This window comes from Nerophis ophidion, linkage group LG17, assembly GCF_033978795.1.
Source record: "Nerophis ophidion isolate RoL-2023_Sa linkage group LG17, RoL_Noph_v1.0, whole genome shotgun sequence".
NCBI lineage: Eukaryota > Metazoa > Chordata > Actinopteri > Syngnathiformes > Syngnathidae > Nerophis > Nerophis ophidion.
This window is the reverse complement of record NC_084627.1, coordinates 8,918,436-8,930,461: the sequence shown is the minus strand read 5'-3', so window position 1 is coordinate 8,930,461 and position 12,026 is coordinate 8,918,436. Positions and strand designations below refer to the sequence as shown.

General features: G+C 41.0%; 1 protein-coding gene across 1 annotated transcript in view; it reads right to left on the bottom strand.

Moving 5' to 3' along the window:
• LOC133536646 (ras-specific guanine nucleotide-releasing factor 2-like) overlaps window positions 1–7,146 on the bottom strand; it is a 38,418-nt gene extending 31,272 nt beyond the window's left edge. The window contains exon 1 of the mRNA XM_061877266.1: window positions 7,045–7,146. Within this exon, the coding sequence (XP_061733250.1) occupies window positions 7,045–7,146 (102 nt within the window). The remainder of the gene's footprint in view (window positions 1–7,044) is intronic.
• Window positions 7,147–12,026: the final 4,880 nt, after the last annotated feature.

Genomic DNA, 12,026 nt, shown 5'->3' with positions numbered 1-12,026 from the left:
AAGTTCTAAAAAATTCCAGAATTTTCCAGGATTCCTGGTTTTCCAAGCCCTGTTTCCACCCTTATATTCTGGCGACTACTCCTTCCACATTTTTCACCCCGATTCAAACCTGTTCCAACTTCAAACTGTTCAGCCAATTCAGGAATCGCGGGCTTTTCCCTTGAAAAAATTCAAAAAATTCCCATATTTCCCAGAAATCTAGGTTTTCCGGGACATTTTTCCCCATTCAAAATGAATCGGCCATTTTTTCAAACTTCCATCATTTGCACATTTTTCAACCGATTCAAACCATTCCACCTAAAACATATTCCACCGTCCTGGAATTTAAACTAACCCTATTTCTAAGTTCTAAAAAATTCCAGAATTTTCCAGGATTCCTGGTTTTCCAAGCCCTATTTCCACCCTCATATTCTGGCGACTACTCCTTCCACATTTTTCACTCCGATTCAAACCTGTTCAACTTCAAACTGTTCAGCCTATTCAGGAATCGCGGGCTTTCCCTTGAAAAAATTCCCAGATTTCCCAGAAGTCTAGGTTTTCCGGGACATTTTTCCCCATTCAAAATGAATTGGCCATTTTTTCAAACTTCCATCATTTGCACATTTTTTCAACCGATTCAAACCATTCCACCTAAAATATATTCCACCGTCCTGGAATTTCAAACTAACTCTATTTCCAAGTTCTAAAAAATTCCAGAATTTCCCAGGATTCCTGGTTTTCCAAGCCCTATTTCCACCCTTACATTCTGGCGACTACTCCTTCCACATTTTTCACCCGATTCAAACCTGTTCCAACTTCAAACTGTTCAGCCTATTCAGGAATCGCGGGCTTTCCCTTGACAAATTAAAAAAATTCCCAGATTTCCCAGAACTCTAGGTTTTCCGGGACATTTTTCCCCATTCAAAATGAATTGGCCATTTTTTCAAACTTCCATCATTTGCACATTTTTCAACCGATTCAAACCATTCCACCTAAAACATATTCCACCGTCCTGGAATTTCAAACTAACCCTTTTTCCAAGTTAAACAAAATTCCAGGATTTTCCAGAATTCCTGGTTTTCCAAGCCCTATTTCCAAGTTCTAAAAAATTCCAGAATTTTCCAGGATTCCTGGTTTTCCAAGCCCTATTTCCACCCTTATATTCTGGCGACTACTCCTTCCACATTTTTCACCCGATTCAAACCTGTTCCAAATTCAAACTGTTCAGCCTATTCAGGAATCGCGGACTTTCCCTTGAAAAATTCAAAAAATTCCCATATTTCCCAGAACTCTAGGTTTTCCGGGACATTTTTTCCCCATTTAAAACGAATTGGCCATTTTTTCAAACTTCCATCATTTGCACATTTTTCAACCGATTCAAACCATTCCACCTAAAACATATTCCACCGTCCTGGAATTTCAAATTAACCCTTTTTCCAAGTTGTAAAAAATTCCAGAATTTTCCAGGATTCCTGGTTTTCCAAGCCCTATTTCCACCCTTATAATCTGGCGACTACTCCTTCCACATTTTTCACCCGATTCAAACCTGTTCCAACTTCAAACTGTTCAGCCTATTCAGGAATCGCGGGCTTTTTCCCTTGAAAAATTCAAAAAATTCCCAGATTTCCCAGAACTCTAGGTTTTCTGGGACATTTTTCCCCATTCAAAATGAATTGGCCATTTTTTCAAACTTCCATCATTTGCACATTTTTCAACCGATTCAAACCATTCCACCTAAAATATATTCCACCGTCCTGGAATTTCAAACTAACTCTATTTCCAAGTTCTAAAAAATTCCAGAATTTTCCAGGATTCCTGGTTTTCCAAACCCTGTTTCAAAGTTCTAAAAAAAATCCAGAATTTTCCAGGATTCCTGGTTTTCCAAACCTTATTTCTAAGTTCTAAAAAATTCCAGAATTTTCCAGGATTCCTGGTTTTCCAAACCCTATTTCCAAGTTCTAAAAAATTCCAGAATTTTCCAGGATTCCTGGTTTTCCAAGCCCTATTTCCACCCTTATAATCTGGCGACTACTCCTTCCACATTTTTCACCCGATTCAAACCTGTTCCAACTTTAAACTGTTCAGCCTATTCAGGAATCGCGGGCTTTCCCTTGAAAAATTAAAACAATTACCAGATTTCCCAGAACTCTAGGTTTTCCGGGACATTTTTCCCCATTCAAAATGAATTGGCCATTTTTTCAAACTTCCATCATTTGCACATTTTTCAACCGATTCAAACCATTCCACCGAAAACATTCCACCGTCCTGGAATTTCAAACTAACCCTTTTTCCAAGTTAAACAAAATTCCAGGATTTTCCAGAATTCCTGGTTTTCCAAGCCCTATTTCTAAGTTCTAAAAAATTCCAGAATTTTCCAGGATTCCTGGTTTTCCAAGCCCTATTTCCACCCTCATATTCTGGCGACTACTCCTTCCACATTTTTCACCCGATTCAAACCTGTTCCAACTTCAAACTGTTCAGCCTATTCAGGAATCGCGGGCTTTCCCTTGACAAATTCAAAAAATTCCCATATTTCCCAGAACTCTAGGTTTTCCGGGACATTTTTCCCCATTCAAAATGAATTGGCCATTTTTTCAAACTTCCATCATTTGCACATTTTTCAACCGATTCAAACCATTCCACCTAAAACATATTCCACCGTCCTGGAATTTCAAACTAACCCTATTTCCAAGTTCTAAAAAATTTCAGAATTTTCCAGGATTCCTGGTTTTCCAAGCCCTATTTCCAAGTTCTAAAAAATTTCAGAATTTTCCAGGATTCCTGGTTTTCCAAGCCCTATTTCCACCCTTATATTCTGGCGACTACTCCTTCCACATTTTTCAACGCATTTCAACAGTTCCACCGTCAAAACATTCCTCTTAATCAGGACCTGAAAAACTGGAAAAATTCCCGGTTTTCCTGAAATTCCAGGAATACCATTTCTCAATTAAAAACGTGACTGTCAGAGTTTGTTGGTGACGAACCCAAGATGCAGAGAAGGCGGCAGGCATAGTAAAGGAAAACATGATTTAATAAAACACTAAGACAAAACCGAACAAAAGGGTGCAAGCAAAAAGCGCGCACAAGGCGGATAACAAACTAAAAGAGCTAGCATGGGAGCTAGAAAACAAAAGGAGCTTAGCATGGAAACTAGCAAAAACGAAAGGGCCTAGCGTGGTAGCTAACGGGTAGCGAGCAGGAAAACAAGTCGTACTTGTAATATGGAAACAAACTGGAAGCATGGAACAAAAAACAGTAAGTTACAAACATCTAACGAATATAGCTTACCGCTACGCTGCAATGAGAAACCCAGTAGGAACGACAAGTAGAACTGATATTGACACGACATGACAATAATCCAGCACAGACTGGAGGGGAAAACAGGTCTAAATAGGAGCGGGCTGATTGCCAGGTGTGGCCAGGTGCCAATCAGCCGCAGCCGAGGGGACACAGCACTCAGGGAAAACACAGGAAACAGACAAAATAAGAGCGCCGACAAGGAAATACTACACACACAGAGGAAACAAAGACAAATGCAGAGGAAAAAACTAAAACATAGTAAGACTGTCAGGGACAAGCCTGACAGTGACTACTTCAACATTTCTCCACCAATTTGAAAAATTCCAACAACAACCATTTCAACTCATTTAGACCATTTTTTTCTTTCTTTGTCATGAAAAAGGGACGTTTTTGTGGTTGGTGCACTAAGTGTAAGTGTATATTGTGTTTTTTATGTTGATTTAATAAAAAATATATATATATTTTTTTAAATAAAGATTATTTTAAAAATTCTTCTGTGGCCCGGTACCAATCAGGCCACGGCCCGGTGGTTGGGGACCACTGATCTATTGTCTGCTCTAAATGTCAAAATAATATTTTTTTTGTTATGCCTCAACGATGCCACCCAAAAAATAAAAAAAGAGAAAAACAACAAAAAAAACAAACAAACCAAAGTAATAATAATATTAACAAATTAATTAATAAAAATATATATAATAATAATAATGATAAAACATATAATAATATAAACAGATAGTAAATAAATAATAGAAACAAAAAAAACTATAAACATATGGACTGGACTCACTATTATGTTAGATCCACTATGGACTGGACTCACTATTATGTTAGATCCACTATGGACTGGACTCTCACACTATTATGTTAGATCTACTATGGACTGGACTCTCACTATTATGTTAGATCCACTATGGACTGGACTCTCACACTATTATGTTAGATCCACTATGGACTGGACTCTCACACTATTATGTTAGATCCACTATGGACTGGACTCTCACACTATTATGTTAGATCCACTATGGACTGGACTCTCACACTATTATGTTAGATCTACTATGGACTGGACTCTCACTATTATGTTAGATCCACTATGGACTGGACTCTCACACTATTATGTTAGATCTACTATGGACTGGACTCTCACTATTATGTTAGATCCACTATGGACTGGACTCTCACACTATTATGTTAGATCCACTATGGACTGGACTCTCACACTATTATGTTAGATCCACTATGGACTGGACTCCCACTATTATGTTAGATCCACTATGGACTGGACTCTCACTATTATGTTAGATCCACTATGGACTGGACTCACTATTATGTTAGATCCACTATGGACTGGACTCTCACTATTATGTTAGATCCACTATGGACTGGACTCTCACTATTATGTTAGATCCACTATGGACTGGACTCACTATTATGTTAGATCCACTATGGAGTGGACTCACTATTATGTTAGATCCACTATGGACTGGACTCACTATTATGTTAGATCCACTATGGACTGGACTCACTATTATGTTAGATCCACTATGGACTGGACTCTCACACTATTATGTTAGATCCACTATGGACTGGACTCTCACACTATTATGTTAGATCCACTATGGACTGGACTCTCACACTATTATGTTAGATCCACTATGGACTGGACTCTCACACTATTATGTTAGATCTACTATGGACTGGACTCTCACTATTATGTTAGATCCACTATGGACTGGACTCTCACACTATTATGTTAGATCTACTATGGACTGGACTCTCACTATTATGTTAGATCCACTATGGACTGGACTCTCACACTATTATGTTAGATCCACTATGGACTGGACTCTCACACTATTATGTTAGATCCACTATGGACTGGACTCCCACTATTATGTTAGATCCACTATGGACTGGACTCTCACTATTATGTTAGATCCACTATGGACTGGACTCACTATTATGTTAGATCCACTATGGACTGGACTCTCACTATTATGTTAGATCCACTATGGACTGGACTCTCACTATTATGTTAGATCCACTATGGACTGGACTCACTATTATGTTAGATCCACTATGGAGTGGACTCACTATTATGTTAGATCCACTATGGACTGGACTCACTATTATGTTAGATCCACTATGGACTGGACTCACTATTATGTTAGATCCACTATGGACTGGACTCTCACTATTATGTTAGATCCACTATGGACTGGACTCTCTCACTATTATGTTAGATCCACTATGGACTGGACTCTCTCACTATTATGTCAGACCCACTCGACATCCATTGCATCCGGTCCCCCCTTAGAGGGGGTGGGGGGTTACTCACATTTGAGGTCCTCTCCAAGGTTTCTCATTGTCATTCTCATCGACGTCCCACTGGGTTGTGAGTTTTTCCTTGCCCTTATGTGGGCGCTGAACAGCGGATGTCGTTGTGGCTTGTGCAGCCCTTTGAGACACTCGTGATTTAGGGCTATATAAATAACCAATGATTGATTGATTGATTGTTTTTTGTTTTTTTTTACCATTTTCAAAAAAGTCCCCGCTTTTCCCGAAATTCCCATTGAAAATCTTCGAAGTTCCACAACTCCTGCATTTTTTTTATCTGATTCTAACAGTTCCAACTTCTAAATATTCAGCCTGTTTGGGGAATTGTGTGCCATATTTCAACAATTTAAAAAAAAAAAGATTCCAGGATTTCAGTTCAATTTCAGCATTGGAGCAATTCCTTCAGAAATTGCCTCTTCTAGTTGTACATGTTTTATTCTTTTTCTATTTAAATTCACATTTAATCTTACATTTTACATTTAATTTTACATGTCATTTTTAGTGTATTTTTAATGTATTTTCAGATTACATACAATTTTAAATTGCATTCACATTTAATTTTATAATAATTCAATTTTGCATTTCACAGTACTTCAGCTAATTAAAAGTTGTAATGTCTACCTTAGTTTTTCTCAACATGATGCTGACGTGTGTGTGTGTGTGTGTGTGTGTGTGTGTGTGTGTGTGTGTGTGTGTGTGTGTTCTGGCAATGCTTACTTAATGGGGACCTCTGACGGTATGGGGACAAAAAACAGGTCCCCTAAAGGGAAACCTTTTTAAATGATAGTCAGATCCATTCTGAAGATGCCTAAGTGATTTTTTTAAAGTTTTTGTGATCCCCATGAAGCATATTAACTGTTTTTTCCCCAGGGTCCCCAGTAAGTATGATCAGCACATTACTTCATCAATCTAGAGATTTAAAGACGTGTATGAGATAACTGGGAATTGGACATTTTACACCATTTTTTTATGCCTCCACAAGATCAAAAACTTGGTCTCCATTCCAAATGATAACCAGTGTGTGTGTGTGTGTGTGTGTGTGATCTGGCAATGCTTACTTAATGGGGACCTCTGACGGTATGGGGACAAAAAACAGGTCCCCTAAAGGGAAACCTTTTTAAATGATAGTCAGATCCATTCTGAAGATGCCTAAGTGATTTTTTTAAAAGTTTTTGTGATCCCCATGAAGCATATTAACTGTTTTTCCCCAGGGTCCCCAGTAAGTATGATCATCACATTACTTCATCAATCTACAGATTTAAAGACGTGTATGAGATAACTGGGAATTGGACATTTTATACCATTTTTTTATGCCTCCACAACCTGTAGAAAGGGTGGTCCTCACAAGATCAGAAACTTGGTCTCCATTCCAAATGATAACCAGTGTGTGTGTGTGTGTGTGTGTGTGTGTGTGTGTGTGTGTCTCACAGTCATCCAGTGTCTCATCTCCCTGGTGAACGTCCCGCAACCCGAACGTCCCCTGAGGGCGGACTTGGCCAACGAGTACACGGAAAACCGAGACCTGTTCATGAGGAACGCCGAGGAGTACACAAGAACACACGGTGAGACGCGACCCCTGGACTGACGGTGCTCCTCGTTTCTTTTAAAGACCTTCCGGCGACTAGTCGGGCTGCGGCAAAAAGAGCAGCTGAATGTGTCCCTGAACTATTTTATGTATGTAAGCACAATTGTGTGTCTTCTTATTACTTTGTCGTCTTACTCTTGAGAGCTGACAATGTTCAAAACTGATGATTGAATGTGGGTCGGGTGGTGGGACCAAAAGTGGTCCTGGGTCTTGTCTTAGGGCTGATGAATGACTGAAAATGTGCAACTTTACTTCCAGCATGTTGAACTGTGAGTTGTAAATAAATGGGATTTAAAATCAATCAATCAATCAATGTTTACTTATATAGCCCTAAATCACTAGTGTCTCAAAGGGCTGCACAAACCACTACGACATCCTCGGTAGGCCCACATAAGGGCAAGGAAAACTCACACCCAGTGGGACGTCGGTGACAATGATGACTATGAGAACATGATACTGTGAAAGATCAATCCATAATGGATCCAACACAGTCGCGAGAGTCTAGTCCAGAGCGGATCCAACACAGCAGCGAGAGTCCCGTTCACAGCGGAGCCAGCAGGAAACCATCCCAAGAGGAGGCTGATCAGCAGCGCAGAGATGTCCCCAGCCGATACACAGGCAAGCAGTACATGGCCACCGGATCGGACCGGACTCCCTCCACAAAGGAGAGTGGGACACAGAAGAAAAAGAAAAGAAACGGCAGATCAACTGGTCTAAAAAGGGAGTCTATTTAAAGGCTAGAGTATACAAATGAGTTTTAAGGTGAGACTTAAATGCTTCTACTGAGGTAGCATCTCGAACTGTTACCGGGAGGGCATTCCAGAGTACTGGAGCCCGAAATGAAAAAGCTCAATAGCCCGCAGACAATCGGCAAGAAAGGATGGAGCTAGACCGTGTAGTATTTTATACGTAAGTAGTAAAACCTTAAAGTCACATCTTAAGTGCACAGGAAGCCAGTGCAGGTGAGCCAGTATAGGTATATATGTATGTATATATGTATATAAAGGTATATACAGTATAGGTATATATGTATGTATATATGTATATAAAGGTATATACAGTATAGGTATATATGTATGTATATATGTATATAAAGGTATATACAGTATATATGTATGTATATATGTATATAAAGGTATATACAGTATAGGTATATATGTATGTATATATGTATATAAAGGTATATACAGTACAGGCGTAATGTGATCAAACTTTCTTGTTCTTGTCAAAAGTCTAGCAGCCGCATTTTGTACCAACTGTAATCTTTTAATGCTAGACATGGGGAGACCCGAAAATAATACGTTACAGTAATCGAGACGAGGCGTAACAAACGCATGGATAATGATCTCGGCGTCTTTAGTGGACAGAATGGAGCGTACTTCTGAACTTTTTGGGGCATTTAATCTCTAAAAATGTTGGAGCTCACGCTTGAATTTACCGGACAATAAAGAATACATTAAGTAGAAAGTTTAAGCCATCAAAATAGACTTCGACCTGTCACAGGACTGATGTAATGCTGTTGACAACCACTAGGACACATGGTTTCACCGCATCGAGGGACTGCAAAATACAATATTCTTGCAGGCATGGGATTTTTTTTCCGTCTGTAGCCAGAAATCCATCTTTCCTATCTGTAAAACATTAATTTGAAAAAAATCTTTTTTTTCCCCCAACCTATTATGTGTGTTAAAATTGTGTGTGTGTGTGTGTGTTAAAATCGTGTGTGTGTGTGTTCGCCCTGACACATTTTTTCACTAAATTTGGCTGCTAACTCTTAGACCAGGGGTAGGGAACCTATGGCTCCAGAGCCAGATGTGGCTCTTTTAAAGACTGCATCTGGCTCTCGGATAAATCTTAGCTGACATTGCTTAACACGATGATTATGAATAATTTCAGTGCTAAAAATAACGTGCACAATACAAAACATTCTCATGCATTTAAATCCATCCATCCGTTTCTACCGCACCCATTCAAGAAGTCGCATTAATGGTAAGAAGTTTTTTTATGTCACGATGGGGAGGGTCGCAGCTTGCTCCAGGGTCATTGCCCCAGGAAGGCAGACGGACTACTCGGGACATAGCATTTAGGTAAAAACATGATTTAATTTAAACTAAAAAAAGATTTTTTTTTAAACCGCTTACAGCGGAGGCACAACTTGGGCTAAGGAACAAAGCTAATGCATAAACAGACTATGAACATAAATCAAACAAAACTTACTTGGCATGGCATGAAGCACGAAACTATGGCAAGGCATGAAACAAGTCAGCACAGGGCGACTGACTGGCAAAGACGAGCTTAAATACTGCCTCTGATTAGTGCTCGGGAAGCAGGTGAGCGGGCATTTTGTCCACCAGAGACAGGTGGACAAAATGAGTAACCAAGGAAACCAGACAAGGGAGTGGAAAAAAACAGGAACTTAAAAGAGTCCAAAGAACAAAACAGCACATGGCCAAACAAAAACATGATCAACAGACATGACATTTGATTTATTATTGGTTAGCTTCAGAATAACAATGTTATTAAAAATAATAAAATACTTATTATGCTCTAAAAATGTTGGTCTTACTTAAAAATGCACGCATTTAGTTGTATTCAGTGTTAAAAAATAGGATATGGCTCTCACGGAAATACATTTTGAAATATTTGGCTTTCATGGCTCTCTCAGCCAAAAAGGTTCCCGACCCGTCTTAGGGTAAAAACCCCTCGAGTGCAGGGGTCGGGAACCTTTTTGGCTGAAAGAGACATACAAGCCAAATATTTTTAAAAGCATTTCCGTGAGAATCATATCGTTTACTTATTTTTTAACACGGAATACAACTATTATCATTTTTAAGAAAGACCAACATTTTTACAGTATAAAAGGCCTCTTTTTCTTTTTAATACGTTTGTCATTCCAAGGCTATCCATCCATCCATCCATCCATCATCTTCCGTTTATCCTAGGCCGGGTCGCGGGGGCAGCAGCCTAAGCAGGGAAGCCCAGACTTCCCTCTCCCCAGCCACCTCGTCTAGCTCTTCCCGGGGGATCCCGAGGCGTTCCCAGGCCAGCCGGTAGACATAGTCTTACCAACGTGTCCTGGGTCTTCCCCGTGGCCTCCTACCGGTTGGACGTGCCCTAAACACCTCCCTAGGGAGGCGTTCGGGTGGCATCCTGACCAGATGCCCGAACCACCTCATCTGGCTCCTCTCCATGTGGAGGAGCAGCGGCTTTACTTTGAGTTCCTCCCGGATGGCAGAGCTTCTCACCCTATCTCTAAGGGAGAGACCCAAACTCATTTGGGCCGCTTGTACCCGTAATCTTATCCTTTCGGTCATGACCCAAAGCTCATGACCATAGGTGAGGATGGGAACGTAGATGGACCGGTAAATTGAGAGCTTTGCCTTCCGGCTCAGCTCCTTCTTCACCACAACGGATCAATACAACGTCCGCATTACTGAAGACGCCGCACCGATCCGCCTATCGATCTCACGATCCACTCTTCCCTCACTCGTGAACAAGACTCCTAGGTACTTGAACACCTCCACTTGGGGCAGGGTCTCCTCCCCAACCCGGAGATGGCACTCCACCCTTTTCCGGGCGAGAACCATGGACTCTGACTTGGAGGCGCTGATTCTCATTCCGGTCGCTTCACACTCGGCTGCGAACCGATCCAGTGAGAGCTGAAGATCCCGGTCAGATGAAGCCATCAGGACCACATCATCTGCAAAAAGCAGAGACCTGATCCCGCGGCCACCAAACCAGAACCCCTCAACGCCTTGACTGAGCCTAGAAATTCTGTCCATAAAAGTTATGAACAGAATCGGCGACAAAGGACAGCCTTGGCGGAGTCCAACCCTCACTGGAAACTATTCTGAGGCTAACCAGAATTAATGCGACTTCTTGAACAGGTGCGGTAGAAACCGGATGGATGGATGAAAATACATGACAATGTTTTATATTTTGAACCTTATTTTTGATACTCTAATTACCAGCGGAATTATTCATGACTTATCGTGTTAAGCAATGTCAGCTAAGATTTTTGACAAGAACAAGAAAGTTTGATCATATTACGCCTGTACTGTATATACCTTTATATACATATATACATACATATATACCTGTACTGGCTCACCTGCACTGGCTTCCTGTGCACTTAAGATGTGACTTTAAGGTTTTACTACTTACGTATAAAATACTACACGGTCTAGCTCCATCCTATCTTGCCGATTGTATTGTACCATATGTCCCGGCAAGAAATCTGCCTTCAAAAGACTCCGGCTTATTAGTGATTCCTAGAGCCCAAAAAAAGTCTGCGGGCTATAGAGCGTTTTCCGTTCGGGCTCCAGTACTCTGGAATGCCCTCCCGGTAACAGTTCCAGATGCCACCTCAGTAGAAGCATTTAAGTCTCGTCTTAAAACTCATCTGTATACTCTAGCCTTTAAATAGACCTCCTTTTTAGACCAGTTGATCTGCCGCTTCTTTTCTTTCTCCTATGTCCCCCCCTCCCTTGTGGAGGGGGTCCGGTCCGATGACCATGGATGAAGTACTGACTGTCCAGAGTCGAGACCCAGGATGGACCGCTCGTCGGGACCCAGGATGGACCGCTCGCCTGTATCGGTTGGGGACATCTCTACGCTGCTGATCCGCTTGAGATGGTTTCCAGTGGACGGGACTCTCACTGCTGTCTTGGAGCCACTATGGATTGAACTTTCACAGTATCATGTTAGACCCGCTCGACATCCATTGCTTTCGGTCCCCTAGAGGGGGGGGGGTTGCCCACATCTGAGGTCCTCTCCAAGGTTTCTCATAGTCAGCATTGTCACTGGCGTCCCACTGGATGTGAAT